Source organism: Sminthopsis crassicaudata, chromosome X (assembly GCF_048593235.1).
Source record: "Sminthopsis crassicaudata isolate SCR6 chromosome X, ASM4859323v1, whole genome shotgun sequence".
In the NCBI taxonomy this organism is placed as follows: domain Eukaryota; kingdom Metazoa; phylum Chordata; class Mammalia; order Dasyuromorphia; family Dasyuridae; genus Sminthopsis; species Sminthopsis crassicaudata.
Window position 1 is genome coordinate 47604364 of NC_133623.1, and position 17342 is coordinate 47621705.

General features: G+C 46.4%; 1 protein-coding gene across 18 annotated transcripts in view; it reads left to right on the forward strand.

Moving 5' to 3' along the window:
- The window catches only part of ENOX2 (ecto-NOX disulfide-thiol exchanger 2), a 273360-nt gene that overhangs the window by 212532 nt on the left and 43486 nt on the right, over positions 1 to 17342 (forward strand). For all 18 annotated transcript variants that reach the window (XM_074278291.1, XM_074278295.1, XM_074278294.1 and 15 more), the window contains 2 exons: positions 4443 to 4577; positions 9555 to 9710. In XM_074278291.1, coding sequence (XP_074134392.1) covers positions 4443 to 4577; positions 9555 to 9710 — 291 coding nt within the window. The remainder of the gene's footprint in view (positions 1 to 4442; positions 4578 to 9554; positions 9711 to 17342) is intronic.

Genomic DNA, 17342 nt, shown 5'->3' on the forward strand with positions numbered 1-17342 from the left:
AATCCTTAAATTTTTTGAAAAGGCACCACCGGGATTCCAGATTCCTTAGTGGAGAGCAAGTTAAATCCTGTGGTCAGTGATCCAGGCTGATCTTCATTGTTGGGAAGAACACCCTGGAGAAGCCATGAGTATAGTCCAGAGATACATCCTCAAAGGGGACTTGGCCCTCCTGAGCCATTCTGGGACTCAAATCCTCACTGGCTTTCCCATGCATCATCACCGTGACCCATCAGCTATGGCAAGCAATAGCACAGAACTGCCATGATGATGGACATTTGGGTGGGATGTATGGAGGCAGATGAAAGGAAGAGCAAGAGAGCCTGTTGACTGTGGTAAAGGGGTGGCCACTGTCCATGAGTTCTGTGGCAGCTTCAGTGACTTTCCCAAAGTGAGCCCAGGAAGGGCGTAGCTGCATTGTCAGATGATGGGTGTCTTCCCTGGTGTAGCTGTCCCTTCCCACCATGTCAAGCCTTGGGGTGGTGGCCATGGAAACTCCACGTGTGGATCCATGTTTCCCTTCCACGTGGTGCCTTGTAGACCATGGCTCTGCTTGAAACTCCAGCATTGACCAGGAACCAGCCTACTGGTGCACAACAAGCCTGGGATAACAAGCCCTTGCTCAGATCTTTCCCCCATTGATCTGGACCCCCCCAGTGCATGTCACATGGCCCCTCACTCATGGCATCAGCTGCCCGGGTGAAACACTGCCAGGTGGTCTTTTCTAGTTCCCAAAGGGCTACAGGCCAGATGCGGCTTTGACGTTCTTAACTTGTCTGCTGCCAGGTGACAAGTCTGAACAGATGTTTAGCTCAGCTGGGTTAGAGATCCTGATTGTTGTAGCGAAAGGAGCATCTGGACTTTCTCTTTAAAAGTGAAACTTCCCTAATTTTTCTCAAAGTGACTGGCTCTAGATGGGACAGCACTTGTTAATGAGGACAGAGCAGTTCTTGACCAAGATCTCTCCATTGTGGCAACTTGAGGCCAATTTTTCTCTTGTCCCCGTGCTCATTTACTCAGGAGGACAAAGTGTGCTAGAGGCAGTAGCACCTGTTGTAAGAACACTCATATTTCCCAAAGGATGTTCTTCAAAGGTGACCCTGTCCATGGAGACGTGCCCGTAGAAGCCGGATGACCATTTCTTGGGGATTTTAGGAAGGGCTGTTTCTGACATGTTCTGAACCGCTGCTTAGATTGTTTGCTGTCTTATAGAGGGGACAGTTAAGGGAAGGAGGAAGAAAAATTTGGAACACAAAGTCTTAAAAAAAATGAACTATTTTATATCTATTTGGAAAATAAAATACTATTGAAAATACATTTAAAATTTGAAGTTAAACATTTAAAAATCATTTCCATACAAAGCAGAATACAAAAAAGATTCATTATATGAAATCATAAATTTCCATTTTATGTCATTTTAAATATATGCATATGTACATGTACATATCCATATATAAGTACAATAAGTTGTACACATTATTTTTTTAGAAAGATGAGAAGTTGCAGAGAAGGTTCTGACATGTGTTGGTGGAGGGAGTTTCCTTCTCTGGGAGTTCCCCATACCAATGGAAGCACAAACCTGTTCCCCTCTCCCTGTAAATAGTGATTAGAAATTCTTTATTATAAGGAAATGGGATGGCCTTCCAGGATCAAAGAGGAAGGGAAATGTCGACCACAGCAAAACAAAAGATAGCCACAAAGATATTTTCAGAACAATGACTAGAAATAATACCGATCTAAGGAAGGTAACATCAGGAAGTGGAAATGTGAATTGAAGAGCTGAGAGTTTGAACTGAATTGCCTGTGAGCCTTGGCGTGGGCTCTGCCTCCTGCTGTGGCCTTGTCCTTGTCCCAGGGCCCTCTCTGCAGGTGGTACAAAGCTCCCTTATCTGTGAGATAGAGAGGCTGAACAAAATGTTCTCCCTTCCAGCTTTAACATTCTGTCCAGAGCCTGAGCGCTTTGCCAGAGGTGGGTTGGATTCAACAGTCTCTGAACTTTTTTACAATTCAAATATTACAGTGCATGGTGGGACTTGGTGCCATGTTGTTAGCAAGTGGTTTGGAGTGATTTCTGTTTCATAAAAGTTGTCCACATGCAGACACATACATGTATATAGATACGTATACACATAGGGCCCAATAATTAGTCTCAATCGGTGAGACTTGATTGTATTTGGTGCCCAAGGAGGGGACTGATCCTGGCAACTTGCCTCTCTTTAGTGACACAGGGAAGAGTTCTCCATCATAGGGAATTATGCTTCTCCTGCTACATTCTGTTTAGGTAACCTTGGACCTCCCTCTGAGTTTCACTTCCCTCCTTTGTAAAATAATGAAGGGGTCAGACTAGAGGAGCCCTGTGCTCCACAGATACTGGCCAAGGATTTGGGAACTCTGATGCTGCCATAGTATTATAGACCAAACTCAAAGGTACATGAAAGGTCACTTTTAGTTTTTCATCTTAGACTACTTTGTTTTCCAAAGGACTCAAAACAACGCAGAGGTGTTCAGAGTACATACTTTAGCATCCCGATTTATACATGAAGAACTTGAGACTTGTCAGAGACTTAAGAGACTTGCTCATAATCACAAAGCTCGTAGATGTCTGAGGTGGGACTTGAATTCAGGTGGCCAGACTCCTAAAACTCGTACTGTCGGGAGTGAGCAGGAAGGGTGTCCAGAAGTGCTCATTCATTCATTTACTCTTTCATTTGTAGGCCATATAACCCATAGTATTAGCACCTAACAAAATGTGGTAGGTTCACGCTAAGTGTTTATTATATTTGTTGAACTGAAAATGTGTGGCCAGCTCCCCAGGCCGGTGGGTTTACATCCCTGGCCGTACCACGTCACTAGGTAGTAGTGAAGTCCTTTTATTGGACTTGGACTAAGAGATGTTGGGCCAAAGCCTGTCTCTTAATACGGAGTAGCTGGATGATCTTGGGTAAGTAAATTCTTTCCTCTCTTGGAGCTTGTTTTTTTTCCTTTGTTAGAAGGAAGAAACATCATTTTTAATCCTATAATCAGTAAATTATAGCACAAGATTGTAATAGAATATTGCTATCTATCTGTAAGCTCTGGTGACTAAGCAGAATTCAGAGAAGAACAGGAAAATGATGGGTGGATAGATGTTTAGGGGGATGGACTGATGCAAAGTAGAATAAATAGAATCAGGGAAATAGTATACATGACTACAACAATGTAAATAGGAAGAACAAAACACAGCAAGGAAAAACAGAATACTGTGTGATTATAATGGCCAAAGTAGGCCCCAGGGAAGGGAATAATAAAGGTGGCTCCCTCTTTTCCCTTCAGAACCGAGGGCCTATGGGTATAAAACATTGCATATCCTGTCAAACGTGGTTGTTGTGTTAATTTTACTGAACTACCTTATTCATGCTTTCTTTTTTTATTCTTTATTACTGAAATGAAGGTGATATAAAGAGGCAATTAGTAAAAATGAGTTTTTAACAAATCCTTTGGTCAGCTTTGTGAGTCAGCTTTAGTTAGTGTTCCCTCCCTGTCAAGGCCTGTAAGCAGGAGCAAGGCCATTTGGCAGATGTGTTTGGAGAGCCACAGGGTCATCTCCTTAGGGGATGGCTTGGACTAGGCCGTCAGGGAGAAAGACTGTGATTCACCAGAGGTACAGGAAATCTCTCACCTGATGTTGGCTCCTGTTTACACATATGTGTAAAGCCTTGCACTGAAACCTAATCTTCAAAACCCCTTTGCCTGAAAGCTTCCTAATGGAAGCCCTCTCAGGCCCAAGCCTGATTCTGCCCTTCTCTTTCACTCAGGCTCACTGGGCCTTTTCTCTTGTGGCTAAAGCTGGTCTTAGGCCCCAGGACAGTGGCCATAGGGTGTGGAACAATAAAAAGAGAATCAAATTCAGGGTCAGGCCCTGGATTCAAATTGGTGAGAGCCCTGCCATACACTTAAAAGTCAAAGGCCTGGAAACAAGCTTTCTATATGTCCTCTCTGGGTCTCCACTCCTGTAAAACAGTCTCAATCACATATGAAGTACTTCCCTCATAGAGTGGGCCTAAGAGAAAGATGACAACTGAGTGATCTCAAGTAAGTCTCAGTTACCTTGTTTGTAAAATGTAATGATGACATACGGGACTGTTGGGAGGAAATGCTCAAGTGTCAGGGAAGTGGGAGTGACTATCACAATAATATCACTGAATGAGTGAGGAATCCGTGACCTCATTGGTGTTGGGTATGTTGCCGATGAACACAGCTAGAAACACTGGGCCTTCCTATCTTGTCCAGATCTCATCACATCCTCCCATGAGCTCGTCACAATGTGATGGAGGCCCTTTTTCAGGCCATGCCAAGGGACTCACCAGTTCTCCCTCAGTCTCACCATTGTTTTATGTGTCTTTTCTTCCAGTTCTTCATATTGCCTCTCTGACAGTAGACTCATCTTGCTTCTGTTTCCTTTGCAGCCGACGGTAGCAGAAGTCTGAGCGTGGATTCTACCTCCATGGCCCTCCCACTGTCAGACCCCAATGCATGGGCCACAGCAATGAACAATCTTCGAATGGCACCACTGGGAATTGCCGGACAACCCATGTTGCCAGGTATACCTCCTTCTGTCACTCTAGCACCCCCCCAAAGTCATATCTGTGTTGAGCACCCTGGAATACAGGATAGGGTACAGTGTAGGGCTCCATCCCATTTCTGCTCCTCACTAGCCATGAAGCTCTGAGCAAGCTACATCTCAACCTCAATTCCTTCATGAGTAAAATGGGGAGAACAATCCCTCTAGCACCTGCCTTAAATGAGACAACAGCCATCAGGCCTCTGTCCACCTTCAGCTTTCCTAGTCTCAAAGGACACTGGGAGTTAGGGGGATTGGCCCGTGCCAACATCACTCATCATCATCTTTGTCATCGTTTGACGATGATGACAAGTCCTTCTTTTCCTGTGAGATGATAACTTTTGCCAGCCTTTGACTAAGTAGATGATACGATTAGCGTAGATGGTGCCAGAGGGAACCCTGACAGAGGAGTTTTAAAGGGGAAGGGAGGGTGGGCCTGGGGCCGGCTGAGCCAAGTGGCCTCCTTCAGACACTTGGAAAAAGGCAAGTGGGGTCCTTTGTAATATCCGATAGCGGCCCACGTTCGTAATGCCCAAAGATCCCACTGTCTGGAGCAGAACTAAGGCAAGTCATATCAGCCAGACCAGATGCTGGGTGAAGCTTTGAAAGTGGGCAAAGTCTCTGGCCTCAAAGAACTTAGTGTAGAATGGGAGATTGCATGTAAATAAATAGGCACATACAAGGTACAGACAGAGCAGCTGCAAATTAACCATTGAGGGAAAGGCTTTAGCAGCTGGAAGTGTGCAAGGTCTCTCGTACAAGGTGGTGTTGGTTCAGAGCCTTCAAGTAAGCCCTGGATTTTAAGACGAAGAGGAGGAGTTGTACTTGATTCTAGAGGTAATAGGGCATTCCCTTCGGTGTCCAGACTAAGCTACCATTCTTAGTCACAGCCTAAGATCTCATCAGTATTTTCAGCTGCTAGTAGCATGCTCTGGACTCCTATTGAGCCTGTAGTCCATGAAAACCAAGCAAAGGCAAGAAAAAGGAAGCCCGTCCTCGAGGCTCTTCCAGTAGCACCCAACAAGTTGTGCGTCATAAGGCACCATTTGTAAAGTCACCGGCAGCCTGTAGGGTGTCCCCAAATCTTATTGTTTGGCCCCTTCAGGCATAGATTCAGAAGCCCTTACATCCTGGCTCCAGGCAATACCAGTAAACAGGAACTAGAATCCCTTTATCCCCATCTTCTACCCCTCGAGAATCAATCAGTCACAAAGCACTAGAGGTTAGAAGTTTGACCTTTAAGGCTAGAAGGACCACAGAGATCCACCAGGCCAGTCCCTCCATTTTAGAGATGAGGAGGAGACTTCCCAGAATCCTCCTGTGAAAGGGGAACTTCAAACCCAGGTGTTGTCTTGTTCAGAATTCTTTGCTGCCACCATGCTGTGGCTTTTCTAAGACAACTGCATCCCTCTGATATTTATCACAGCGAACACCCAACCAGGAGTTGTACTCTCTGGAGGGAACTTGCATGAGTCAGAGGGTGGTCTGATTGACAGTTCCCCATTCAGCTCTGCTTGGAGCTTCAGTTTTTGGACTCCCACGCTTAGATAATGCCTCATTTTTAAATCTCCATCAGCTAAGTGCATGTGTAAATCCCCCTCACATTGAGAGATCTGCAGAGTGTGGAATAGCGGACTGGGCCCTGGAGTTGGAGTCAGCTCCAATCTGTGCATGCTGGGGGATCTTGGGTAACTCAGAGAACCCCTCAGAGCCTGTCCTTCCTTGCCTGCCCAGTGAAGTTGGTAGTACTTGTAATAACCACATTGCTATCACAGGGCTGCTGGGAAAGGGCTTGGGGTAGGATAGAACTATCAACATTATTGTTATCACTGCTAGCTTCTATCTCAATATTATAAGACAATTTCCTGGCTTCTTCCTTTTCTCTTCTCTTTTCTTTCCTTTTTCTTCTCTCCTTTTCTCTTTTCTCTCCTTCCTCTTCTTTCCTTTCCTCTTCTTTCTCTTCTATTTTCTCTCCTTTCCTTTCCTCTTCTTTCTCTTCTATTTTCTCTCCTTTCCTTTTTCTTCTCTTCTCTCTCCTTTCTCTTTTCTTTTCTCTCCTTTCTTTCCTTTGCTTTTCTTTCTCTTCTATTTTCTCTCCTTTCTCTCCCCTCCTCTTTTTTCTCCTTTCTCCTTTTCTCTCCTCCTTCATTTCCCATGTCTTTTCCTCTTCTTTCCCTTCTTTCCTTCACTTTGTTCTCCCTCCGTGTCCTCACTAGACAACAGAGGACTTTTCAGTGCTAGAGAGTTAGGAAGAAAGCCTGGGGGTGGGGAGGGAAAGTAACAGAATCACCACCTAAGGAACCTCTCAAAGGGACTTCAGAGATGATCATCCTGAAGGGACTCATCCAAAGCCCCCTACCCATGCAGATTCTCTTCTGGAGAAGCAGGAAGTCTTCTGATCTCCAGTCTTCGCTTCTTTTCCCAATTTCACACTCATTCACCTTCGTCTTAGCTATTCCCTGGATGTTTCTGGCAATGCTAGCCAGGCACCCATTTCACAGACTCTCAGAGGTGCCATCTAGTCCACTCTACATAGGAACAAAAATCACCCTCTGCCACGCCTGATGGCGCTGGAGGGAATCCACTACCTCCCAAGGCAGCCTTGACTTTGGCTTTTGTTATAAGGAAATTCCTGTCATTGAGCCAATATCTGTGTCTGCAACTTCTACTTTTATATGGCAGCCCCTTAAAGTACTCGAAAGATGGCTTTCCCAGCCTCTGGGCCCTCTCTTCTCCACTTCCTTCACCTGGTCCTTGATACACTTTTGATAAACTAAGGGCTAAAAGGTTTTGACAGCTTTCCAGAGAATCACAGGACCAAGGTAGTCCCTTGAGGTGAGCCACAGAGCTCTCATTCTACTCCTTCAGCCCAACCGCAGCCCGTAGTCTTTGGTTTTCTTGCACAGACAGAAGGAATTGGTTTCCTGGATCCCCTCATACAAAAGTTTTCAGCCTTGAATGTTATTCTCCCATTCTCAAATGCCCAGATGTTCCATCTTTGCCCAGTGATCCTTGGTTCTGACAGTATCTTTGGGGCCTCAGAGTCATAAAATTTTGTCCATGGGCCCTGGAAGAGTTTTTACAGAAGGTGCAAATGGCTCAGCATCTCCGTCTAATTTTCCAGTGAGTTTATAACAGTTTCAAAGGAATGAAAATCCTTTTTCCAGGATTATGTGACCCATTTTAAATCTTAATCTTCTAGAGAATGCTTTAATTATGTATATATAATCACATAGTCTTTGGAAACACTTGTTGGGGAGCATTTGAGCAACTTCCTTGCGAGCACAGACCCAGCTCACCTGGCTGGAGGTATCTGGAGAGCTTGGGGGCTGATGCCACATCATGCCTTAGGCCTGCTGTGACCGGGTGGCCATCATGTGGTCATTTAAGGAACTTGCAGAACAACTTTTTGGGAAGGCAGAGAGGGAGGTCGCTAGCTGGCTCTTTAAAGAGGCCCTGATGATGCATTCCCATTCCCCCAAAGCTCTCCCATCACACGGCCTGCCCAGACAGTACCCTCCTCATCCTCCCCCCAGGAGTCATTTCCCTGGCAGAGAGAGCAAAGGCCCAAAATGGGACTCAGCAGTCTATTCTCTCAGCAGAGGGCCTGGCCTGGGAGCACAGAAGAGCTCGGTTACAGACTATGACAGGTAGGGGAGAGAGCCAGAATCAGGAGAGCCTGAGCGCACACTAGTTGTGCTACTGCTCCCTAGCCCTGCAATTTTAAAGAAGGAAAGCTCCGGGGCTAAAAGGGATGGTAGAAAGTTGTCTTGGCTAAGCTCCTCCTCCCAGTAATCTTTGAATGGCCACATCTAAAGGCCTCTTCTCCATCCTCCTTCTTCTCAGTTTGGTTGAGACCCACACTTGTGCGCACACACTGTACGTACAAACATACACATTTGTACACATTTCCCCACACCCCACCACACAGCCCCACCCATACTCCATCACCCTTACACACTTACAAACACAAAACAAACATACAGGATGCTGTATAGAGAGACGACACCCGCACATGCATGCTTCATGCTCTTCTTTCTTCCAGGCTAACCCTTCTCAGGTCCTGCAGGCGATCTGGATGGGGCCTGATCTGTAGCCCTCTCCCCATGTGGGCTGCATCAGGAGAGACCCCAGTTGTTGATGTGACCATGGGCAAAGCTTAATGGGAATCTGAGGGCTGCCCTGTCACACTCTCAGTTGCCAAGAGCCATCTGTCATGTAGTCTGTACCTTCCCAAGTTCCTAGTGTCAGTAAGGCTATAATGCTTCATTGCTTCCTAGACTCTGTCATCTCATTAGTTGGGTATTCCTTCCTCGGAAGCAGATGACAGCCCTTTGATGCCTTAATAGATGGTTTCACGAGTTAGCTGTGATCAAGAAGCATCATTACCTGGTACATGGCTTCCTAGTCATGAGCTTCTCTCTGCTGAGCTAGGTCTGTCAGTTTGGCACCAGGCCCATCCTGAAAGTCTTTCTATCCTGGGGTCACCCGTTCCCCCGGGACTTTGCTGGCATCGCCCGTGAGAGAACAGGATTATCTCCTTGTCACCCTGAGGCAGGAGGGGAGCATATCAGTGGAGGTAAACAGCATCATGATAGGCCCCCCGACGGGATGTCAGGCCAGAGGCTCTGGCTCTCCCCACCTGTGTCTATTGTGGACATAGTGGAAAGAGCATCAAAGTCAGGCCTTAATTCTGTCACTTACTGACGAGCTGTGTAACCTTGGTGATCCCTTTGAGCCTCAGTTTCTCTGGTTTGTGTAAAGTGCTTATAAACCATTTAGCGTCATGGCTATGTGAGGGAGGAAGAGGAGTATTACAGGTAACCTCCCAGTGTTACCTCCCTGTCCTCAGAGATCAGGGACAACAATACAGTGACCTCCTGCCCTTCCCCATCTCCCTATAGCCCCTACTGAGGAAGGGCTCCATAACGTGTTCTTTATCTCCCTCTTCTTTTAGATTTTGATCCAGCTCTTGGAATGATGACAGGGATCCCACCACTCACACCCATAATGCCAGGTTTGGGAATCGTTCCTCCTCCAATACCTCCTGATATGCCAGTGGTGAAAGAGATTATTCACTGCAAGAGCTGCACTCTTTTCCCACCAAATCCAAGTAAGGAACTTTCTACAAAATTACTCTCTCATGTGTCTGGGTACCTGGGAAATGTTGGGCTTTTCTAAAAGGAATCCCTACCCCAGACCTTCATAAGGTGCATAGGCTTACCCTTGCTAGGCAAGTGAGACGGGCAGAACGACGAATGGATAACCTTATTTTAGGCTTTCTGGATCCTAAGATGGGGGTAAGGATGCCTAGTACCTTTTTTAGGCTTTAACACGTGAAGCTGTCTTTGTGATTTTATATGGATGATAAGGAAAACCTTTTCTTTGGCTACAGAGGGCAAGTGAAACATTTCATTCGGTGTAATAACTCCTCCTGGTAGTCAGTAAGCATTGATTAAGCACCATCTGCATGCCTGGTGTTTTGCTAAGTGCTAGAGATGCAAAAATCCACAAAAAATAGTGTCTAATGTATACAATGTATACAACAGACAGTTCCTTGCGCTCAGGAGGCTCCCCGTCTAAGGCCGGCCCATGTGTCAGGACTGGACACATTTGGTCTTTATGCATTTAGCCAATGCATGTAAGAAAAGATACACGGTATTAAACCAATCAGTTTTCAGTTTTGCTGATATCAGAGTATAGCTAGCAAATTCAGGTGACAAAGGCTGAAAGCCATGTCAGTGCTAGAAAGCCAGTCTCAGTCAGGACCTGGCTTGTGACCTGTTGTTTGTGCAATCTGTGCCTCTGGTCATTCTCTTAAGTTACAGGAATGGTGCTGAGCTGCCAGAAAATCACAGGTGTAAACTAACCAACAAAAAGAGTTGGTCAGTTCCCGGGCCGTCTCCTACAATGGATGGCAAGAGCATTTAGGTAACGGGTGGACTTGTGTCTCCTGGCAAAAATACGATATGAGGTTAAACTGCTAATTCACTGGAATGAAGGGAAAAGGAGGCTGTATCACAATAGGGTCTCCTTGGGAGAAAATCAGAAGTTGGCCATTTTCCTCAAATGGGGGCTGAGGTCAATACAACAAGCATTTATTAAGTACCTACTATATGCCAAGCACCAGGTGCTGGGATGCAGAGACCAACTGAAACAGGCCGGGCCCTCCAGGAACTTGCTTTCTATGTTACATGGTATCAAATTGATTTTTCAGAATATCTATGGTTTCAAAAGATGGCTTTTTCCCTCCTAACTAAATCCCAAATCAGATGCATTATGGGCCCAGCCATGTGACTGACCAGCCCACCTCCTTGTGCAGTCACTCACTCTCTCAGGGATGGCTTTGCTGCCCCTTGTCAAGAGTGAGTCCTTTCTGGTGACATATGTCCACTCACTTAGGTCTAATTTGGGCTGCATGGAGATGGCCTCATGGCAATCCTGAGATTCACCTTCAATTTGCTTTCAGAGTTTGTTCAGATGTTTGGTCCTAGCCTGTGACTGCACTGGAGCAGTGACCTCCTGGAGTGACATGGGGGATAGCCAGTGCAAAGAGGGGAGCCTGGGAAGGGAAGCAGGAAGAGGTGGAGCCACGGGAAGGAAGAGGCAGGAAAAGGCAGGGCTAGGGGAGGGAAAAGGCAGGGCTAGGGGAGGGAGGAGGCAGGAAAAGGCAGGGCTAGGGGAGGAAGAAGGCAGGAAGAGGCAGAGCCAGGGAAAGGGAGGAAACAGGAAGAGAAACCCAGCTAACTTTTCCTTCTGCACACTTTGAATGAGGGTCAGTGTTCCTGGCATTTTAAGACATTGTATTTTGCTGTTATTTTGATAGTATTCTCTTTTTTCCTGGGTCAAGACAATTTTTAGCATTCGTTTTTATGAGATTTTACCAAATTTTTACCCTCCCCTCTCCCTAAAATGGCACACAATTTGATAAAGTTTTCAGGCGTTCCATCCTGTAAAACCTATTTCCATATTAGTCACAGTTGTGAGCAAAGAAACGGGTCAAAACAGGAAAATCTTAAAAAAAAAAAAAAAAAAAAGTAGGCTTTGCATTCTGGGCCATAGGATCTTGATCTGGTTCTGGAGAGTGTTTTCCTTTGTACTTGTCTTGGATCATTGTATTGATGAGAAGAACATATAGCTGACCATCTGCCGTGCTGTGGATACTGTGTACAATGTTCTCTTGGTTCTGTTTGTTTCACTTTGCATTGGAAAATCTCTAATCTCTATCTTGCCTCAGTTTCTCCGGCATTACAGCATCAGCTCACACGGGTCTTTCTGGGTTTTTAAGACAAATGTTGCTAAAGATGGTGGTGCCTCTGTAATACCCCCAGAGATAGGTTTAAGGGTGACAGTAATTATCCTGGCCACTTCCACAGATGAGCCGGATATCAGGTTCAGATATGAGCACGAGAGTGACAGTGAGGGGAAATAAACTTCCCAGAAGAGGCTGAACCAAGGTAGGGGGTCTTAGGGAATTGCCAGGGACACATGGTGGTTAAGTGACTTGCTCAGGATCATACTACCAGTATGTATCCAAAGTAGGATTTGAATCCATGCATCTCCTGACTGACACTAGCCATGCTTGAATGTCTTTGAAAGTTGTATGGCTGCTCAGCAAAGAGCTTAGAGAAAACTGGAGTTTTTTCCTCCCAGCCTTTGGGATCCGAGTCCTGCTGACAGGGAGCCTAGATGAACATTCTTAATTCCTGCCTATTTGTTTGCCTTTGTATCCCCGGGGCCTAACATGGTTCCTTGCACACAGTAGGTACCTGATAATGTCCATTTGCCACGGGGAAAACATTAGGAAGCAGGCTCTAGTTGCTGGCGAAATGCCCAGGAGCCCAGGATCTGGAGCAGAAAAGGTCCTTGAAATCATCCTGTCACCATTGTAGTACCAAGCCTTAGTGCTGACAAGGCCTTCTGAAGCACCCCACCTCCCCCCGGCATTTTAGAGAGGAGAAAATTGTTACACAACTTATCCAAAGTCACACAGCTAGCAAGTAGCCGAGCTGGGATTTGAACTCAGGACTTCTCCATATTAGCACCTTGTCTGAAGGTGAGAAGAACGAGTCCCCCAGGTAGAAAGTGACTGACTGTGATCAAGGGGGAGATGAACATAGAAAACAGGGAGAGACTTTAGGGATCTTTTTATTCGATCCCTTCATTTTACAGTTGGGGAAATTGAGGCCCAGAGAGTATTCCTCCTAAGTGTGTAGATCTGGAAGTTAGATACCTTGGAGGCCGCCTAGTCCAGTGAGGAAGTCGAGGCCCAGAGAACATGAATGCCTTGCTCCAGGTAACATAGGTAGTGAGCATGAGAGACAGGTTTCATACCCATAGAAGATACAGAGGAACACAGGCTGGGAACCCAGGTCCCCTGCCTTCCTCCAGCATTGTTTCCATCACCCCCTGCTGCCTTTCATTCTAGAGATCTGAGGGTGGCCACAGCGAGAGGGAGGCGTTTGGGATGTCTCCTGTGGCTCTGGACTCTCCAGGAGTTAGCCCAACTCCACCTGTCCGTGGCTATTGATTTGCTCAGAGAATAGACACTGGAAAGGCCAGTAGTGAGAAAGTGCCCAGGACCCAGCTAGCTGCTCCCCAGGGCTGGCCACTGTGTTCAGGGGCTCTAGGGTCTGAAGAACCTGCTTCAAATCCTGCCTTATGACCCAGGGCCTCAGTTTCCTCCTTTATAGAGCCAAAGGGTTGGCCCAGATGGTCTCAGAGGTCTCTAGTCTCTCTAGATCAAAAATCTCATGACCCTGATGCTCCTCTTGGCACTCGGTGTACTTATTTTTACAGAGGAGAGATCTGAGGCCCAGAAAAGTTCAATTATTTGCCCAGAGTATCACAGCAAGTAGTGTCAGGGCAGGATTCTAACCCAGGTCTTTTGGATCTCATGCAGTGTTCTCTCCACTATGCTGGCTATTGTAGACAGTTTCATAGGCTTTAGAGCCGAAAGAGACCCCAAAGGTCATCTTGTCCACGACATTTTTACAGATGAGGAAACTGAGACCAGGGGAGAGAAAAACACACAGTGCCCTTTCCCCTTTCTCCTCCCCTCCTGCCCGCCACTTTGGTTGTAAGTAAAGGGGTTGGGTCAGGTGACCATTAAAGTCCCCTGTGTCTCTAATATTGTCTAAATCTTAGGTTGACATTTTTCTTCTTTGGGCCTCAGTTTCCCCCTCTGCAAAATGAGGATAGGCTAGACGGTCTCCTATGTAGAATACAAGTTTCTTGAGCTTGGAAATCCTTACATTTTTCTGGCCCCAACACTCAGAGTAGTGCCCTGTGTGTTTAATATTTATTGAGTTCAGTTGAGTTGCCTGTAAGGGTCCTGCCAGTTCTAATTCTCTGTCATCCTAAAATTCCAGGCATTGTGACATTGCCTTTGTGGGGGGTGGTCATGTCTAGGAATATGGAGAAAGTCGTCTTCTTCCTCCTCTACCAGGCTGGCTCCATTAAAGAGAAAGGAAATGGGGTGTCCATAAAGATTCCCCAGTCTTTTTTCTCTGAATCTGAATTGGAGATCACATTAAGCCACATCTAATCTCCCATTGATTATCTAGATGGAGATCTTCTATCTTAGACTAGCTAGTGAAATCATCTGAAAGACTTCTCATGATGTAAGGGGGAGCCAGGCACTTCCCATAGTTCAAGGGCCGGCTTTTCTTCCTATCACTCACCGTAGTGGTCCCCACTCATCGCCTGAAGCAGGCTGCCAACATATGCCTAGAGTTTCTGGTAACAGCTCCTCCCTCCCCTGGCCTTACCAGAGATGACCGTTACCCATCATTAATACTGTGGACCTAACTTCAGAGCTGCCCCCCAGGGCACCAGGCCCCCATCCAAAGAGGGCTAGAGTTTGGAAAAGTCACTTTGCCTTTGAGATATTGTTACTTGTCAACCCACCCTAGAGGAATCACTTCCTCCCCGGGGCCTCAGTTTCCTTCTCTGTGGAATATCAGGGGATCTTAATCTATTTTTAGGCCCCAAGCCTGAACTTCACAGAAGAAAGTTACCCATTATACTGAAGTACTTATCCAAATAGCCAAAGTTCTCAGTTCAGTGACCCCTAGAAATCTAACCACACACTTCAGGTTAAGATCACTGGGCTAAACAGTCCCCAAGGTCCCTTTGACCAATTTAACTGGAATCACACACTTCCCCACCCCCACCCCCCTGTAATTCCATTCTTAAGTGATCTTATATTAGTGGCTCAACCCAAAAAGTTCTGGGCTTACCTCTTAACCTGGAACTGGAACCTCCTCTTCTCCAGTACTTAGCAGAGTGCCTGGCATATAGTAGGTACTTAATAAATGTTTACCCACTAATTGAGACGCAGTGAATTAAAAAAAACTACAAGAGTTCAGTTTAATTTAATGTAATTTAATAGATTGCTCCAGTAAGGAAGGCCCGAAAATACCCAGGAAAGAATGCTCATAAATGTAAACGTCTTGTCCTAGTCCCATCGTCCCCTCCACCATCTAATGCTCCCTGGAGGCCATTTATGAGGGCCTGAGACCACCTAGGAAAGGCCAATAAGTTGGGCATGCCTCTATGTCTTCCGTCTCCTCCACCAGCAAATGCTCCCCGTCTTCTGTTCGAAAAGGGCAGTGGTCCCCCGTGATGACGTGTTGGGGAAGGCACTGGTTCTGCTCTGTCGTCTTCTCCTCCGCCTGCAACTCTCAGGCCGTTCTCAGGAGGGGCTCGGAAACACCTTGGCCTGGCCGCTGGAACTGGTAGTGGTCTTGCTCTAGCATCACCTCTGCCATCAACACCATTAGCACCATTCCGAAGGGAGCGCTGGAGATGTAATATCCGAAGGCGGCCGTTGGGCCGGGGTGCCTCTGGGCCGTCTCCTGTACCTGCCCGCTCGGATGCTGACACCATCTCAGAAGTTCGAAGGCTGTTTGTGAAGGGTATGAGGTGAGGGCGATGCTGCTGCCCTTTTACCCAGTTCCCTGCCTGTAGTGCCTTCAGGGCAGTCAAGGTACTGCTTTGTTAGGGCCCACATTACTATGGTGACCCTGGGTCACCATAACAACTTTATATGGCACAAACAGGCAGATTATAATTCTGAGGTCAACAAACTCTCCCTGCCCTCTCATTGTCTGACTGTTGAGTAGCCCCTCCCCTTTGGCTAGCCAGGCCCCTCCCCCTGTCACGCTAAGTTGGTGGCCTAGTTTCCTAAATTATAATTTCAAAGCGTGAGAATTCAAATAACGTGCGACCACATGTGACCGGCATTGGTTATTTGTACTGACTCATCACGAGCCCCCTGTGTACCCTCTTATCCTCTCATCCCCTTCCCAGATCACTTCTATTCCTTCCCAGCCTGGCCCGGCGCTGTCCTATCCCACTTCAGTTTCCATTTCAACGCTGCTACTACCTGCTGGGCCTCGGTTTCCTCATCTGTAAAAGGAAGAGGTTAGTTTTGACCTCTAAGGTCCATTTCAGCTCAAAATCCATGATCTTATAATAAGAATAACATTTATATAAGGCCTGCTATGTGCCAGGGCCTGCTAGTGGTTCAGTAGGTAGAGCACCCAGTCTGGAGTCAGGAGTTTGAATCCAGCTTCAGACCTTTACCAGCTTTGTGGCCCTGGGTAAATCACTTCACCCTGTTTGTCTCAGTTTCCTGAGCTGGAGAAGGAAGTGGCACCCCATTAATATCTTATCCCTAATGGGGGTCACCAAGAGTTAGGCAAGACTGAAAAGTGACCACAACAATAATCTCCTATTCCTCTTCTTCATGTATCCCCCTGCTCTTCATCTCTTGTCTGTTGAAAATCTCCTCCTACAAGACCCAACTCCCATCCCATGTCCTAAAATCTCCTCCTTCAAGACCCAAGTCCCATCCCATCTCCTGTCTGAAATCTTCCCTGATCCCCTCTCCTGAAAGCAACCTTTCTTCCCCACCGGCTTTATTAGAGAACTTTTTCGGGCTCTCCCTTTTCCTCCCCACATATTCCAGCTCATCCTCCAAGTAGACTGTAAGCTCCCTTGGTAAGGTTCTAGAGTTTTCATCTTGGTGGGTCTCCTAGCTACCAGGCTCCTGAATCTCCTAAGAGATATTTAAATGTCTGATGGGTTGATTTGGGAAATACATGAGTCAGGACACTGCCTTCCTGCTGTCAGCCTCAGTTATCTCATCTGTAAAAGGAGGATAATAATACCAGCTACCTCTCGGCATTATTGATAAAATAAGAACATATTTGTAAATGTTAAAGTGCTCTATATGTGCTAGATGTTACTATTATTATTATCCCCATCCTCATCACCAGCATTATGGAAATAGGCCTCCATTTAGCTTCCAATGAGACCAAGAATGATACTTAGGAAGGTTCTGGTTTCAGGGTTTAGCTCTGCTGTTTACACCAACAACAAGACTGTGGGAAAATCACTTCCCCCTCCCCCCAACAGAGCTTCCTCACCTATCACATGAGGGTGGACGGACGGGTACAGTATCTGCTTAGGTGATATCTAAAATTATTTTCAGCTATAATGGGGTGACTTGGGGAAACGCCCCTATCGGCTGCCCTCGGCCTCCTCATTTACACAAGGGCCAAGGTTTCAGTGCTTCTTCATTTGAGACTGAAGCTCTTTAAAAACCTGTAGCTGAATGCTGGCAACAGCTAAATGAAAAGATAGGATTACGCAAAATCAATCCTTGCAGCTCTAAAAGCTACACCCAGAAAACCTAGTAACCCACACGCCTCTTCTTGATGAGCGACAATCAAGAATT